Source organism: Macaca mulatta, chromosome 19, assembly GCF_049350105.2.
Source record: "Macaca mulatta isolate MMU2019108-1 chromosome 19, T2T-MMU8v2.0, whole genome shotgun sequence".
NCBI classification, from domain to species: domain Eukaryota; kingdom Metazoa; phylum Chordata; class Mammalia; order Primates; family Cercopithecidae; genus Macaca; species Macaca mulatta.
The window spans coordinates 11292741-11309639 of NC_133424.1; the positions used below are offsets into that span (position 1 = coordinate 11292741).

At 52.2% G+C, this 16899-nt stretch overlaps 1 protein-coding gene across 6 annotated transcripts; it reads right to left on the reverse strand.

The window, feature by feature from the left end:
- Positions 1-1546: 1546 nt before the first annotated feature.
- AP1M2 (adaptor related protein complex 1 subunit mu 2) lies at positions 1547-16650 on the reverse strand. 6 transcript variants are annotated; one of them, XM_015122865.3, is made up of 12 exons: positions 16511-16650; positions 12845-13001; positions 12536-12603; positions 10023-10153; positions 9768-9915; positions 9547-9673; positions 7679-7821; positions 7205-7276; positions 5711-5869; positions 4007-4132; positions 3519-3594; positions 1547-1960 (listed from the first exon to the last, which is right to left on the reverse strand). In XM_015122865.3, the coding sequence occupies exons 1-12, from the start codon at positions 16550-16552 to the stop codon at positions 1938-1940; spliced, it is 1272 nt and encodes a 423-aa protein (XP_014978351.1). In that variant the 5' UTR covers positions 16553-16650; the 3' UTR covers positions 1547-1937. The 6 variants fall into 6 exon arrangements, with proteins under 6 accessions (XP_014978351.1, XP_014978350.1, XP_077833551.1 ...); XM_015122864.3 differs by having other exon boundaries at positions 7679-7827; positions 16511-16641; XM_077977425.1 differs by having other exon boundaries at positions 9547-9733; positions 16511-16641.
- Between the last annotated feature and the right edge of the window lie 249 nt (positions 16651-16899).

Sequence of the window (16899 nt, forward strand, 5' to 3'; positions counted from 1 at the left end):
TTTGTATTTTTAGTAGAGACGGGGTTTCACCATGTTAGCCAGGATGGTTTCAATCTCCTGACTTTGTGGCCCGCCTCGGCCTCTCCAAAGTGCTGGAATTACAGGCATGAGCCACCACGCCTGGGTTTTTTGTTTTTGTTTTTGTTTTTGTTTTCTGAGACAGTCTCTCTCTCTGTTGCCCACGCCTGACCAGGCCATGACTTTAATAAGATAGGAACGCGGAGCGCAGTGGCTCACGCCTGTAATCCCAACACTTTGGGAGGCTGAGGCAGGTGGATCACCTGAGGTCAGGAGTTCGAGACCAGCATGGCTGACATGGTGAAATCCCGTCTCTATTTAAAAATACTAAAATCGGCCTGGAGCAGTGGCTCACGCCTGTAATCCCAACACTTTGGGAGGCCAAGGAGGGCGGATCATGAGGTCAGGAGTTTGAGACCAGCCTGACCAACATGGTGAAACCCCGTCTCTACTAAAAATACAAAAATTAGCGGGGCATGGTAGTGTGCGCCTGTAATCCCAGCTACTAAGGAGGCTGAGACAGGAGAATCACTTGAACCTGGGAGGTGGAGGTTGCAGTGAGCCGAGATCACACCACTGTACTCCAGCCTGAGCAACAGAGCGAGACTTCGTCTCAAAAAAAAATAAAATAAAATAAAGCTGGGCACAGTGGCTCATGCCTGTAATCCCAGCACTTTGGGAGGCCGAGGAGGGCAGATCATGAGGTCAGGAGTTCGAAACCAGCCTGGTCAACATGGTGAAACCCCATCTCTAATAAAAATACAAAAATTAGCTCGGCATGGTATTGGGCGCCTGTAATCCCAGCTACTCGGAAGGCTGAGGCAGGAGGATCACTTGAACCCGGGAGGCGGAGGTTGTGGTGAGCCAAGATCGCACCGCACTCCTCCAGCCTGGGTGACAGAGCGAGACTCCGTCTCAAAAAAAAAAAAAAAAAAAAAAAAAAGGCGGGCGTGGTGGTGGGCGACTATAATCCCAGCTACTCTGGAGGCTGAGGCAGGAGAATTGCCTGAACCTGGGAGGCAGAGGTTGCAGTGAGCTGAGATCAGGACACTGCACTCCAGCTTGGACTACAGTGAGACTATCAAGAAGGAAAGAAAGAAGGAAAGAAGGAAAGAAGGAAAGAAGGAAGGAAGGAAGGAAGGAAGGAAGGAAGGAAGGAAGGAAGGAAGGAAGGAAGGAAGGAAAAAGAAAGAGAAAGAAAAGAAAAGAAAGAAAGAAAGAAAGACAGAAAGAAAGACAGACAGACAGACAGAAAGAAAGAAAGAAAGAAAGAAAGAAAGAAAGAAAGAAAGAAAGAAAGAAAGAGAGAAAGAAAAAGAAAGAGAAAAAGGAAGGAAAGAGAGAAAAGAAAGACGCGAGGCTAACATGCGCCCTCTAGCGGCTTTTCGGGGAACAGACTGAAGGTGGGAAGCAAATCAACAGCAGAGGACCAGGGAGATGACCCAGGACTGAGGAATGGACACGTGTTGCCCACTCCCATTGCAGCACTTCAGTAATGTCCCCATTCAAAAAACACATAGACAGCGGCTAGATTCATCTTTTTAATGACATCCTAAAATTCAGAGGAGGGGCCAGCGGGGCCTCTGGGCTCAGCAGCTGTGAAAGAGGGACACGCAACACCCGCTAAGGCAGGTTGTTGCAAGAAGGCACTCGCGAGGGGGACTTCAAGCCCCTCCTCTATTTCTTCATATAAAATCAGGGGGACGGGGAAAGCTCCAAGGGCGAGGGAAGCAGAGAGAGTTTCTCTCCCAGCCTATGGAATAAGGAAGATGTGAGGAAGGGGCGGGTGCTGGGAGCAAGAAACTGCCAAATCCAGGACCTGCCCTCACACAGACACACACAGCCCGCACCTTCCCTCCCTCTAAAATCTGCATCTGGGGCTGTAGGGAAGCCCCGTGTTCGAGCCCCCATCTCTTCTCCTAGCTGGTACGAAGTTGGTAATCTGCAGAGAAAGAATGAGGAGGGGCCATCTCAGAAATGGGGAGGGCGGCCAGTCACGGTGACTCACACTTATAATCCCAGCACTTTGGGAAGCCGAGGCGGGCAGATCACTTGAGGTCAGGGGTTCAAGACCAGCCTGGACAACATGGTGAAACCCCATCTCTATTAAAACTAAAAAATTAGCTGGGCGCAGTGGTGGGTGCCTGTAATCCCAGCTACTTGGGAGGCTGAGGCATAAGAATAGCTTGAACCCGGGAGGTGGAGGTTGCAGTGAGCTGAGATTATGCCACTGTACTCCAGCCTGGGTGACAGAGCGAGACTCCATCTTGAAAAAGAAAAGAAATGGGGAGCGGGGGAAGGAAAAGGGACAGCCTCCCACACCCCCTCAATGTATCCCCTATCCCAGCACTTATGATCAACAAGGCTAAGAATGGTGCTAAACACAGGGACTGTAACCATAGCAACAAAGTGGTTTCCAGGCAGTAGATGGGAGTGCTATAGGTTCAGCCCCTTCTCCAAACTCACGACCACCCTAGAGCTGACAACTGCCCCCGCTTTTTTTTCCTTTTTTGAGCCAGGGTCTCACTTTTGCCCAGGCTGGCGCGATCACAGCTCACTGCAGCCTCCACCTCCTAGGCTCAGATGATCCTTCCACCTCAACCTCCTGATTTGCTGGGACTACAGGTGTACACACCACACCTGGCTAATTTTTTTTTTTTTTTTTTTTTGAGACAGAGTCTCGCTTTGTCGCCCAGGCTGGAGTGCAGTGGCCAGATCTCAGCTCACTGCAAACTCCGCCTCCGGAGCAGCTGGAGCTACAGGCGCCCGCCACCTAGCCCAGCTAGTTTTTTGTATTTTTTAGTAGAGACAGGGTTTCACCGGGTTAGCCAGGATGGTCTCGATCTCCTGACTTCGTGATCCACCCGTCTCGGCCTCCCAAAGTGCTGGGATTACAGGCTTGAGCCACCGCGCCCAGCCCCTGCACCTGGCTAATTTTTATACTTTTTTGTAGTGCAGGGGTTTTGCTGTGTTGCCAAGGCTGGTCTGGAACTCCTGAGCTCAAGCGGTCCTCCCACCTCAGCCTCCCAAAGTGCTGGAATTACAGATGTGAGCCACCACACCCAGCCAACTGCCCTCATTTTAAAGACGTGCAAACCGAGGCCCAGGGTGCCATGACAAGAAGGGACCGTTCGCTTTTTTTTTTGTTTTGAGACAGGGTCTCTGTCGCCCAGGCGGGAGTGCAGTGGCGGGATCTCAACTCACCGCAACCTTCGCCTCCTGGGTTCAAGCAATTCTGCCTCAGCCTCCTGAGTAGCTTGGATTATAGGCACATGCCACCAGGCATGGCTAATTTTTGTGTTTTTAGTAGAAACAAGGTTTCACCATGTTGGCCAGGTTGGTCTCCACCCGCCTTGGCCTCCCAAAGTGCTGGGATTACACGCGTGAACCACCACACCCGACCCTCGTTGGTTTTCTGAGCTAGAATGTGGTGAAGCCCCCGAGTCCCCACCCACTGCCTTTCCCTCACCCCATTGTCCCCAGGAGCTGGGCTGCCTTACCGCCACTCTGGGTGATGTAGCGAACCCAGGGCAGGGCCTGGTAACCACTTTTCTCAATGATCTTCATGTATCGGACCTAGAAGGGAATGAAAAGAGGTGGTCCAGGATTGCAGGAGGGAGCAGGCCAGGGCCAGGGAGAAAGAGATGGCTTAGGCCAAGGGGCTACATGGCACAGGCTGGGATCGATGAGAGGACATCACATGGTCTTGGCGGGACAAGGTGGCACAGGCAAGGGAATGGTGAATGGCTTTGGAGGTGGAGAAGGGACAGAAGTGAACAAGCCAGTGGGGAACGAGGTGGCACAGGCCGGGGGAGAGGGAGCCCAGACTGTGGGCAGATAAAGGTAACACTGCTCTAGGGAAAGACCAGGCAACCTTCAGAGGAGTGTTAACACAGGCCAGGGGACTGAGGTGACTCGAGCCAAGGGACAGGAGAGAGGGGAACCCACCAAAGTCAAGGGGAGGAGCCTCCCTGCCCGCTTATCTCACCTGGATCCCAGAGACAGTGAAGTAGGGGATCTCAAACTTGACCCCGATGGGGGGCCGGCCCTCCACCTCCTCCTTTTCCACGCTGGGGAGGCCAAAGTGGGCTCGCATCAAGTACTCCTTGCCCCCCTGAGGGAACATGGGGGCATTAGGCACACCAGGGCCCCCCTACGCTCCTGAGACCTTCCTTACAGCAACCCCCGGAGCAAGATCTGCTCACAGCCCATTTCACAGACAGGAAAATAAACGCTCTTTAGCCTGGGCAACATAGTGAGATCCCATCTCTACAAAAGTTTAAAAATTAGCTGGGTACAGTGGAACATGCCTGTAGTTTCAACTACTCGGGAGGGTGAGGCAGGAGGATCCCTTGAGTCTGGGAGTTTGAGGCTGCAGTAAGGCGTGATCGCACCACTACACTCTAACCTGGGTGACATTCACCAGGGAAGATTCTGATTGCAAAACCCAATCAGGGTTTTTTTTCTTTTTTTAACTACCATGTCCTGTTTTACAGGCACTGATGATCCACCTCTCCCAAGATCACGGGGACAAACTAAAACCTCTAGCAGCCAAGGGATGTGGGTCACCTGATCCTGCCCACTTCACAGATGGGCAAACTGAGCCTCCTTAAGTGAAAATGGGTTTCCCAAACCCACCCAGCTCAGCAAAGCAATAGTGAGGAAGTTGAACCCAGGGCTGGTTTCTTCGAGACATTGGCAGGGGGATATTTAAATCTACTCACTTCCCGTCATGGAAGTTTACCCATCTTTGAAATAAACTGGCCTGGTTCCTAGCTTGATCACTCCCACAAAATAATCACTTGCATACATATGTACCTCTCTGATGTATTTGTATTTCTTTCTTCTTAATTTTTTTTCTTGAGACAGAGTGTCACTCCGTCACCCAGACTGGAATGTGGTGGCGCGATCTCAGCTCACTGCAACCTCCACCTCCCAGGTTCAAGTGATTCTCCTGCCTCAGCCTCCTGAGTAGCTGGGATTACAGGCACGCGCCCCTACGCCCGGCTAATTTTTGTATTTTTAGTAGAGACGGGGTTTCACCATGTTGGTCAGGCTGTTCTTGAACTCCTAACCTCAGCTGATCCACCTGCTTCAGCCTCCCAAAGTGCTAGGATTACAGGTAGGAGCCACCACGCCCGGCTCCTTAATTTTTTTTTTTTTTTTTTTTGAGACAGAGTCTCGCTCTGTCACCCAGGCTGGAGTGTACAGTGGCACGATCTCAACTCACTGCAACTTCTGCCTCCCTGGTTCAAGCAATTCTCCTGTCTCAGTCTCTTGAGTAGCTGGGATTACAGGCATGTGCCACCACACCCAGCTAATTTTTATAATTTTAGTAGAGATGGGGTTTCACCATGTTGGCCAGGCTGGTCTCAAACTCCTGACCTCGTGATCCGCTCACCTCTCAACCTCCCAAAGTGCTGGGATTTCAGGCGTGAGCCACTGCGCCCACCTCCTCTTAATATTTTTATAGAGGTAGGGTCTCGCTGTATTCTCCAGGCTGGTCTCCAGCTCCTGGGTTCAAACAATCTGCCATGTCAGCTTCTCAAAGTGCTGGCATTCCAGTCATGAGCCACCACACCTGACTGGGTCTCTGATTTACTCTCTGCCTTGTTCTCATGCCTCCTGGGCAGCCCCTACACTGCTCCAGTTCCCTCCACCCCCAGATCCCCCGCCGGTCCCTGGTGCTTACCGGGAAAGACTTAATACTCCAAATCACGACGTTTCTCTCTGGCACATACTTGGCGCTGCCCACACTGGTCTTGAATCTGGGGGAGTCAGCATCGCTGGGTACAGGCACAGCTATCTCCACGCTGTTGGCCACTGACTGTTTCTTAAACTGCCCCTTGGCCTGTCAGGGGAGCATGAAGAATTCGCTTGCTCATCCTTCAAATATTCACCAAGCCCTTTTATTTACTTATTTTTTTTTGAGACGGAGTCTCGCTCTGTCGCCCAGGCTGGAGTGCAGTGGTGAGATCTCAGCTCACTGAAAGCTCCGCCTCCTGGGTTCATGCCATTTTCTTGCCTCAGTCTCCCGAGTAGCTGGGACTACAGGCGCCCGCCACCACGCCCGGCTAGTTTTTTTTATATGTTTAGTAGAGACGGGGTTTCACCGTGTTAGCCAGGATGGTCTCGATCTCCTGACCTCGTGATCCACCCGCCTTGGCCTCCCAAAGTGCTGGGATTACAGGCGTGAGCCACCACGCCCGGCCAGACTTTGTTTTTTCTTTTTTTTTTTTGGAGATGAAGTCTAGCTCTGTCATCCAGGCTAGGGTCCTTGTCTCACTGCAACCTCCTCTTCCTGGGCTCAAGCAATCCTCCCACCTCAGCCTCCCAACTATCTGGGACTACAGGCACTCACCACTGGGCTAATTTTTGTATTTTTTGTAGAAATAGGTTTCACCATGTTGCCCAGGCTGGTGTCAAAGTCCTGGGTTTAAGTGGTCTAATCATCCCAGCCTCCCAAAGTGCTGGGATTACAGGTGTGAGCCACCACGCCCACCCGAAATCATGTATTTTTTGTTTGTTTGTTTGTTTGTTTGTTTGTTTGTTTTGAGACGGAGTCTCGCTCTGTCACCCAGGCTGGAGTGCAGTGGCCGGATCTCAGCTCACTGCAAGCTCCGCCTCCCGGGTTCACGCCATTCTCCTGCCTCAGCCTCCCGAGTAGCTGGGACTACAGGCGCCTGCCACCTCGCCTGGCTAAGTTTTTGTATTTTTAGTAGAGACGGGGTTTCACTGTGTTAGCCAGGATGGTCTCGATCTCCTGACCTCGTGATCCGCCCGTCTCGGCCTCCCAAAGTGCTGGGATTACAGGCTTGAGCCACCGCGCCCGGCCTTTGTTTGTTTTTTTTTTGTTTTTTTGTTGAGACAGAGTCTCGCTTTGTCGCCCAGACTGGAGTGCAGTGGCTGGATCTCAGCTCACTGCAAGCTCCGCCTCCCGGGTTCACGCCATTCTCCTGCCTCAGCCTCCCGAGTAGCTGGGACTACAGGCGCCCGCCACCTCGCCCGGCTAGGTTTTTGTATTTTTTAGTAGAGACGGGGTTTCACCGTGTTAGCCAGGATGGTCTCGATCTCTTGACCTTGTGATCCGCCTGTCTCGGCCTCCCAAAGTGCTGGGATTACAGGTGTGAGCCACCACGCCCACCCGAAATCATGTATTGTTAATAAGCGTTCCCCCAAGGCCCACCTTGACCATGATCTCCACGCGGCTGTGGGAGAACTTCTCAATGACAGACTCAATCCAGATCAGTGGCTTGACCTGTGGGAAGAAGGGGGAGTTCTTGGAGACGGGTCACTCTCTTTCTTTTTTTTTTTTTGAGACAGAGTCTCGCTTCTTCACCCAGGCTGGAGTGCCATGGCGTGATCTCGGCTCACTGCAACCTCCACCTCCCGGATTCAAGCAATTCTCCTGCCTCAGCCTCCCCAGTAGCTGGGATTACAGGCATGTGCCACCACACCTGGCTAATTTTTGTATTTTTAGTAGAGACGGGGCTTCACCCTGTTGGCCAGGCTGGTCTCGAACTCCTGTCCTCAAGTGATCCACCCGACTCAGCCTCCAAAAGTGTTGGGATTACAGGCGTGAGCCACCGCGCCGGGCCCAGCGTCACTCTGCAGCCTACCCCATCCTACCCCACCCACATGTGGCTGGACCCCGCCTCACCTGGGTGCTGAGGCGGTAGGACATGAGCTCAAAGTCACCGTCAGGCGGGATGAAGGAGATGGTGCGGTCGTTGTCAAAGCGAGAGAGCCGCACGCACTGGTGGAATTTTACATCCTCCAGCTCTACCGATTTGTTCTTGCCACCTGAAACTCAGAGTGGAGAGTGCAGAGTGACCCTAGGGAACAGGAAAGGATCCCTCCCTACCTTCCCTGCCCACCACTATCACCGATTTCACATATGGGGAAACTGAGGCCCAGAGAGGATGAATAAAAACTGGGAGAGTAGAGCTGGAATCCAAACCTAGCATCTGTACCCACAGGGCCTGGAATTTTTTTTTTTTTTCTTTTTTTTTTTTTTTTTTTTGAGACAGAGTTTCACTCTTGTTGCCCAGACTGGAGTGCAATGGCACGATCTTGGCTCACCACAACCTCCACCTCCCGAATTCAAGCAATTCTCCTGCCTCAGCCTCCTGAGTAGCTGGGATTACAGGCATGTGCCACCACTCCCGGCTAATTTTGTATTTTTAGTAGAGACGGAGTTTCTCCACATTAGTCAGGCTGGTCTCAAACTCCTGACCTCAGGTGATCCGCCTGTCCCGGCCTCCCAAAGTGCTGGGATTACAGGCGTGAGCCACCACACCTGGCAGTGTCTGACTTTTAAATATGATGCTGAGGCCGGGCGTGGTGGCTCACACCTGTAATCCCAGCACTTTGGGAGGCCGAGACAGGTAGATCACAAGGTAAAGAGATCGAGACCATCCTGGCCAACGTGGTAAAACCCTGTCTCTACTAAAAATACAAAAAAAAATTTAGCAGGGCGTGGTGGCACTTGCCTGTAGTCCCAGCTACTCGGGAGGCTGAGGCAGGAGAATCGCTTGAACCAAGGAGGCAGAGGTTGCAGTGAGCTGGGATCATGCCACTGCACTCCAGCCTGGTGACAGAGCGAGACTCCATCTCAAATAAATAAATAAATAAGATGCTGAGCCAGGCACAGTAGTTCACACCTGTACTCCTAGCACTTTGGGAGGCCAAGACAGGAGGATCGCTTGAGGCCAGGAGATTAGACCAGCCTGGGCAACAAAGCGAGACCCCCGTCTCTATAAAAAATTTAAAAAGTAGGTGGTCCATGCCTGTGGTCCCAGCTACTCGAGAGGCTGTGGTGGGAGGATCACTTGAGCCTCGGAGGTCAAGGCTGCAGTGAGCTATGATCACACCACTACACTCCAGCCTGAGCGACACAGCAAGACCGCATCTCTAAATAAATAAATACATAAATAAGATGTTATGGGCCGGGCGCGGTGGCTCACGCCTGTAATCCCAGCACTTTGGGAGGCCGAGGCGAGTGGATCACAAGGTCAGGAGATCGAGACCACGGTGAAACCCCGTCTCCACTAAAAATACAAAATATTAGACGGGCGCGGTGGCGGGCGCCAGTAGTCCCAGCTACTCAGGAGGCTGAGGCAGGAGAATGGCGTGAACCCAGGAAGCGGAGCTTGCCGTGAGCCGAGATCGCGCCACTGCACTCCAGCCTGGGCGATAGATCGAGACTCCGTCTCAAAAAAAAAAAAAAAGAAAGATGTTATAATGTCTCCTCCTCCCAGTGGGATATCATCTCTGTAAGAACGAGGGTTTGTCTTTTTCTTCACTGCTGTGTCCTCAGAGCCTAAAACTGCACCTGGCACCCAACAGTCGCTCAATCATGAAATAGCCTTTGAAACAGTCAACCACTGGCTGCAATACTGGCCGTGACCAGCAGATGGCGTGGGAGCACTTATTTCAAAACCGGCGGCGATTCTCTAAGTCCCCACGTGGGCCAGGTTTGCGACTCCCCTGTGCACTTCTCAGAAGAAAGGTCCCCTAAATACTTACGGCCAGTGAGCTCGAAGAGCACGCGGTCATTGAGGCCCAGCCGCAGCTCTGGCATTCCCGACAGAAAAACCTTGAGCTTGATGGTACCAACGATCTCGCTCAGCAGGACGCTGCCGTTGGCGTTGACCTGAGGATGGATGTGGGGGGTGGTCAGCAGGCATCCAGCTCCCTCTCCCGCAGCCAGGCCCTGGAAGGGGTGCGGGGGAGGTATGCGGGCTTACCAGCAGGTTGACAGACTCTATGACATCAATGAAGACCTCGTTCTTCTTATACTTGATACCCTCAGAGCGCCAGGACACAGCGTTAGTGACAGTGGGTGGCACCCGTGACTTGCCTGTCTCCAGCTTGTTGCTCTGCTGAGTGATGTACCTGGAGTGAGGGCGGTAGGGACAGGCAGCTGGACACAGGGACACCTCTGTGGACCTCCTCCAGTTACTTACACCCACAGTCCAGCCTGCCCCCAGGGGTCCACTCACTCCTGCAGGATCTTGCTGTCGGTGGTCTGCGGGAAGCCAAAGTCCATGAGCTCATCCAGCAACTCATAGACGATGACAAAGTTGTCCCGGATGCTCTCCTCCTCCAGCTCCTTGAAGTATTCACAGAATACCTGGGGGTCAGGGGAGAGAGACACCCACAAAAGTGTGGCTAAGGGCTGGGCACAGTAGCTCATGCCTGTAACCCCAGCACCTTGGGAAGCCAAGGCACAAGGATCACTTGAGGTGAGTTCCAGACCAGCCTGGGCAACACAGTGAGCCCCTATCTCTAACAACAACAAAAATTTTATTAGGAGGTCGAGGCCTCAGTGGGCCATGAGGATGCCACTGGAGGAGGCACTCCAGCCTGGGCAACAGAATAAGATCCTGTCTCAAAAACAAAAAAGGCCAGGCATGGTGGCTCATGCCTGTAATCCCAATAATGGGAGGCCGAGGCAGGCAGATCACTTGAGGTCAGGAGTTTGAGACCAGCCTGGCCAACATGGTGAAAGCCCGTCTCTACTAAAAATACAAAAATTAGTCAGGCATGGTGGCACCTGCCTGTAACTGCAGCAACTAGGGAGGCTGAAGCAGGAGAATTGCTTGAACCCAGGAGGTAGAGGTTACAGTGAGCTGAGATTGTGCCACTATACTCCAGCCTGGGCAACAAAGTGAGACCCTATCTCAAAAAAAGAAAAGAAAAGAAAAGAAAGTGTGCTGAATGCTTGAAAAAGTAGGCAAAAAAGGCCAGGTGTGGTGGCTTTTTTTTTGAGACTAAGTCTCACAGTGTTGCCCAGGCTGGAGTGCAAGTGGCGAGATCTCGGCTCACCACAACCTCCGCCTTCCAGGTTCAGGTGATTCTACTGCTTCAGCTTCCCCAGTAGCTGGGATTACAGGTGCACGACACCATGCCCGGCTAATTTTTGTATTTTTAGTAGAGACAGGGTTTCTCCATGTTGGCCAGGCTGGTCTCAAACTCCTGACCTCAAGTGATCCACCCGCTTCAGCCTCCAAAAGTGCTTTGATTACAGGCGTGAGCCACCGTGCCCAGCCTCTACTAAAAAAAATTTTTTTAATTAGTGGGGCATGGTGTCTCAAAAAAAAAGAAAAGAAAGAAACAAGCCAGGGATGGTGGCTTATATCTGTACTCACAGCACTTTAGGCGGCTGAGGTGGGTGGATCACTGAGGTCAGGAGTTTGAGACCAGCCTGGCCAAATACAGAAAATTAGCTGGGTGTGGTGGCACATGCCTGTAATCCCAGGTACTCAGGAGGCTGATTCAGGAGAATCCCTTGAACCCAGGAGGCTGAGGCTGAGAACCCAGAGGTTGAGGTGAGCTGAGATTGTGCCATTGCAGCCTGAGCAACAAAAGCGAAACTCTGTCTCAAAAGAAGGGAAAGGTCCAGGTGGGGTGGCTCATGCCTGTAATCCCAGCACTTTGGGAGGCTGAGGGGGGTGGATCACCTGAGGTCAGGAGTTCAAGACCAGCCTCACCGACATGGAGAAACCCTATCTCCACTAAAAATACAAAAAAATTAGCCGGGCATGGTGGTGCATGCCTGTAATCCCAGCTGCTCAGGAAGGCTGAGGCAGGAGAATCACCTGAACCTGGGAGGCAGAGGTTGTGGTGAGCAGAGATCACACCATTGTACTCTACCTTGGGTAACAAGAGCAAAACGCTATATCAAAAAAAGAAGAAGAAGAAGAAGAAGGGAAGGGAGGGGAGGGGAAGGGCTTCCAGACTTTTTTTTTTTTTTGAGATGGAGTCTCACTCTCACCCAGGCTGGAGTGCAGTGGTGTGATCTTGGCTCACTGCAACCTCTGCCCTCCAAGTTTAAGCGATTCTACTGCCTTAGCCTCCAGAGTAGCTGGGATTACAGGCAGTTGCCACCACACCCGGCTAATTTTTGTATTTTTAGTAGAGAATGGGTTTCACCATGTTGCCCAAGCTGGTCTCGAACTCATGGCCTCAAGTGATCCGCCCGCCTTGGCCTCCCAAAATGCTGGGATTACAGGCATAAGCCACTGTGCGTGGCCTTTTTTTCTTTTTTTTTTTTTTAAAGCACAGAGACAAGAAGTCACTTGCTCAAGGTCACACAGCGAGGAAGCAGGGAACCTGGGACTGGATGCCAAGTCTTCCAGCTTAGCTGAGCCGTACACTCTCTGAGACATTCTTGGTCCCTGCCCTTTAGGGAGAGATGACTTCATAAGTAGCTGATGAGATGCAGAGTGATGGGGCTTTGATGGTGGATGCACAGGGACACGAACAAGGCCCCAGGGAAGGGCTGAGTGTGGTGGCTCCCACACTTTGGGAGGCCGAGGCAGGAGGATTGCTTCAATCTAGAAGTTCTAGACCAGCCTGGGCAATATAGCAAGACCCCGTCTCTACCAGAAAAAAAAAAAAAAGAAGGCCCAGAGAGATCTGGGAAGGCTTCCTATCAGAAAAGGATTTTGAAAGAGGCTGGCAAGAGGGGTAGACAGATAGACCAGTCAGCCAATGGGACGCTAGTACCTACCTCTATTGTCTTATACAGGAAGGAGTACACCAGGGAGGCATTGGCGTTCTTCGATGTGGTGGCCACCACTGGGGGCAGCAAGGTTAAGGAAAAGGTGTCATTTATGGAGGAGTAAATGGAATACAGACCCTGAACCTCCACCCTGTCCCTTGCCACCGCCCTCATCTCTACCTGCCCCTGCCCGCTAGCCTGAGCCACAGAGATGTGCTGGGCAACGCCTGTCCTCAGCCCACCCTCTCTCGGCCTGAGGTGCCACCATCGCCAATACCCCCCACACCCACCCCCAGGGACACCACGTGGGGTGGATACAGTAGAGGTTGCTGTGTTTGATCCATAGGAAGTGGACTTCGCCGTGGCTCAGCAGCGGGGCCAGGGCGCCTTCCTCCTCCCTCTGTACCAGCAGAGGCATGAAGTGCTCAATCTTGCTCATGGCCACATCGCCCTTGTAATTGCGGCTGATCAACGGCTGAGGGTGGGAGGAAAGGACCTGGTCACCACCAGCATCCAGGAACCTACCACGCTGTGGGGGCACAGTGCCCGGTTCTGACCCTACTTCCTAGCTGAGGGGCTCGGGCAAGGCTCTGCCGCCTTGTGCCTGTTTCCCGCTCTATAAAATGGGAGTGTGATGATAACAGCTAAATGGGTCTAGGACCCTCACTAAGCACCAGGCTGTGTTTTAGTAAAGAGTAGGCGACAGCTGGACACAGTGGCTAATGCCTGTAATCCCAGCATTTTGGGAGGATGAGGCGGGTGGATCATAAGGTCAAGAGATCGAGACCATCCTGGCCAACATGGTGAAACCCCGTCTTTACTAAAAATACAAAAAATTAGTTGGATGTGGTGATGCGCACCTATAGTCCCAGCTACTCGGGAGGCTGAGGCAGGAGGGTCACTTGAACCTGGGAGGCGGAGGTTGCAGTGAGTTGAGATCGCGGCACTGCACTCCAGCCTGGCGACAGAGCAAGACTCCGTCTCAAAAGAAGAAAGAGAAAGAAAGAGAGAAAGGGAGGGAGAGAGGGAAGGAAGGCAGGCAGGCAGGCAGGCAGGAAGGCAGGCAACTAAAACAAGAGTAGATGTTTGCTAACTTATTAGTTCTTGCCACAACCCTGTGGGGTAGATGTTATCATCATCTCAATTTCACATAGGAGAAGTGAGGTTAGAAACCATGTCCGTTGGAAGCATATGGAAACTGGCGATTGATCTAAGTCATCCTGGGTCCAGAATCCCTGCTGCTGCCCCAGACTTCATTTGCACCAAAGTGGGATTATTTAAAAAAAGAAAAAGACAAAGAAAGAAAAGTTCAGGTGCAATGACTCACTCATGTAATCCCACTGCTTCGGGAGACCGAGGCAGGAGAATCGCTTGAGGCCAGGAGTTTGAGACCGGTTTTGGCAACATAGCGGGATTCCTCTACAAAAAATTTCAAGAATTAGCTGAGCATGGTGGCCTGCACCTGTGTAGTCACAGCTACTCTGGAGTCTGAGGCAGGAGGATCGATTGAACCTAGGAGGTTGAGGCTGCAGTGAGCTGTGATTATACTACTGCACTCCAGCCTGGGCAACAGAGTGAGACCCTGAAGAAAAGAAGGAAGGAAGGAAGGAAGGAAGGAAGGAAGGAAGGAAGGAAGGAAGGAGGAAGGAAGGAAGGAGGGAAGGGAGGAAGGAAGGAAGGAGGGAAGGGAGGAAGGAAGGAGGGAGGGAGGGAGGGAAGGAAGGTAGGAAGGAAGGTAGGAAGGAAGGGGAGAGAAAGAAAGAAAGAAAAGAACGAAAGAAAAGAAAAAGAAAGGAAAGGAAGGAAAGGAAGAAGGATAAAAAAAGGAAAAAGAAAAATGATTGTTCATATGATTGTGCCTGGTAGTCAGGAAGCCATCCATAATAGTGAACACTTCTGGCTGGGCGTGGTGGCTCACACCTTTAATCCCAGCACTTTAGGAGGCTGAGGCGGGCAGATCATGAGGTCAAGAGATCAAGACCATCCTGGCTAACATGGTGAAACACCGTCTCTACTAAAAATATAAAGATTAGCTGGGTGTTGTGGCACATGCCTGTAATCCCAGCTACTCGGGAGGCTCAGGCACGAGAATCACTTGAACCCAGGAGGTGAAGGTTGCAGTGAGCTGAAATCACACCAGCCTGGTGACAGAGCGAGACTCCGTCTCAAAAAAAAAAAAAGAGTTACTACTTCCTAAGGTTGTTTCATCCAGCATCTGAACAGGGAGGACCCATGGCAGGTTCTCAAACATCTTAGTTCTCACTATTAATATTAACGGGAATATTATTTTCATCGCCACTCTTATTTTGGCTATTAAATGACAGGACAGGCTGGCTGCTGTGGCTTACACCTGTCATCCCAGCACTTTGGGAGACTGAAGCAGGGGATAGCTGGGGCCCAGGAGTTCAAGACCATCCTGGGCAACATAGCGAGACACCATCTCTACAAAAAAATAAAAATAGGCCAGATGTGGCTGGGCGCAGTGGCTCATGTCTGTAATCCCAGCACTTTGGGAGGCCGAGGTGGGTGGATCACGAGGTCAAGAGATTGAGACCATCCTGGCCAACATGGTGAAACCCCATCTCTACTAAATATACAAAAAATTAGCTGGGCATGATGGCACGCGCCTGTAATCCCAGCTACTCAGGAGGCTGAGGCAGGAGAATCACTTGAACTCGAGAGGTGGAGGTTGCAGTGAGCCAAGATCATGCTGTTGCACTTCAGCTTGGGCGACAAGGTGAGACTCCATCTCAAAAAAATAAAAAATAAAAATACAAAAATTAGCCAGGCATGGTGGCACATACCTGTAGTCCCGGCTACTCGGGAAGCTGAGGCAGGAGAGTTGCTTGAATCTGGGAGGTGGAGGTTGCGGTGAGCCAAGATGGAGCCACTGCACTCCAGCCTGAGTGACAGAGCAAGACTCCATTAAAAAAAAAAAAAAATTAAAAATAGCCAGGCACGGCTGGGCGCGGTGGCTCATGCCTGTAATCTCAGCACTTTGGGGGGCCAAGGCGGGCAGACCACCTGAGGTCAGGAGTTTGAGACCAGCCTGCCCAAGATGGTGAAACCCCGTCTCTACTAAAAATACAAAAAAATTAGCCTGGTGTGGTGGTGGGCACCTGTAATCCCAGCTACTCAGGAGGCTAAGGCAGTAGAATCGCTTGAACCCGGGAGGCAGAGGTCACAGTGAGCCAGGATAGCACCACTGCACTCCCGCCTGAGTAACAAGAGTGAAACTCCACCTCAAAAAAAAAGCCGGGCATGGAGAGGTCAGCCAGCAGCCCCAGCTACTCAGGAGTTTGAGACCAGCTTTGGCAACATAGCGGGATCCCTCTGCAAAAAAATGTCAAGAATTAGCCAGGCATGGTGGCCTGCACCTGTGTAGTCACAGCTACTCCAGAGACCGAGGCAGGAGGATCGCTTGAGCCCAGAAATTTCAGGATGCAGTCAGCTATGATTGCACCACTACACTCAAGCCTGGGAGACAGCAAGAGACCCTGTCTCCAAATTAAAAAAAGACAAGAGGAATAAAAGGACTTCAGGAAGAGGCAAGGCAGCCACAGATCGGGGGAGTTAGAGGCCCCTGTTCCAGCTGCCTTCCCCAGGTATTAACACTGTGGATGCCGACGGTGATGGAGATAATTTCAATTTGCTGAGTCCCTAATATTTCCAGAAAGGCCACTGTGCTAAGTAGTTTACACGCAGCGAGTTGTATTAATTCTCATTGGGTGGGGACCTCTGTTGCTCCCATTTTTACATACAGAGAAACTGAGGCCCTGGGAGGCGATCGCCTTGGCCTCAGGCACAAAGCGAGTGAATGCTGGAGGTGGGATTTGACCCGGGATTTCCAGGGATTGCGGGGGCGGGGGGTTGTTCCCAGGCCCCTTGCTGGGGCCTCCGTGGCCTGCGCGGAGGGGTCGCCCCTGAATCCCCGGGAGCGAGACCTCACCTGTCCGTCTCCCAACTCCTCATGCCCAGCCTCACCTTGCCCTTGACGTCGAGAATGAAGACAGCCGAGGCGGACATGGTGGCAGCTGAGGGACCTAGGAGGCGGGCAGGGAGCGCCGGGAGGCGACAGCGGCGCCGCTTCCTTCTTCCTGCGGAAGCGCCTGCGCCCAGGTGAGAGCCCAGGTGTGTGCGTCTTAAAGGGGAGGCGGCCAGGTGAGCAGCGCTGTCGGCCAACGTGAAGACGGCTGCGGGGCCGGGAGAGGTACTACGACTTCAGATGCGTCTGCTGCCCCCCTTCACTTTCCCTAGCCACCCAGCAGTAATGACGGGTGGAGACCCCAGACCAGTCATCCATCCTTCCATCCATTCATTCATCCTTCCTTTCATTCATCTGTCCATTCACCATCCAACCATGCATCCTTCCA

Bases quoted from the DNA above. Each gene is read 5' to 3' on its own strand.
- AP1M2 (XM_077977425.1), bottom strand. From the start codon at position 16,552: ATGTCCGCCTCGGCTGTCTTCATTCTCGACGTCAAGGGCAAG. The intron at 12,604-12,844 runs GTATCCACCCCA...TGCTGCCCCCAG, and splicing joins CAAACACAGCAACCTCTACT to TGGTGGCCACCACATCGAAG. The intron at 3,595-4,006 runs GTGAGATAAGCG...ATTCCCTTCTAG, and splicing joins TCACTGTCTCTGGGATCCAG to GTCCGATACATGAAGATCAT.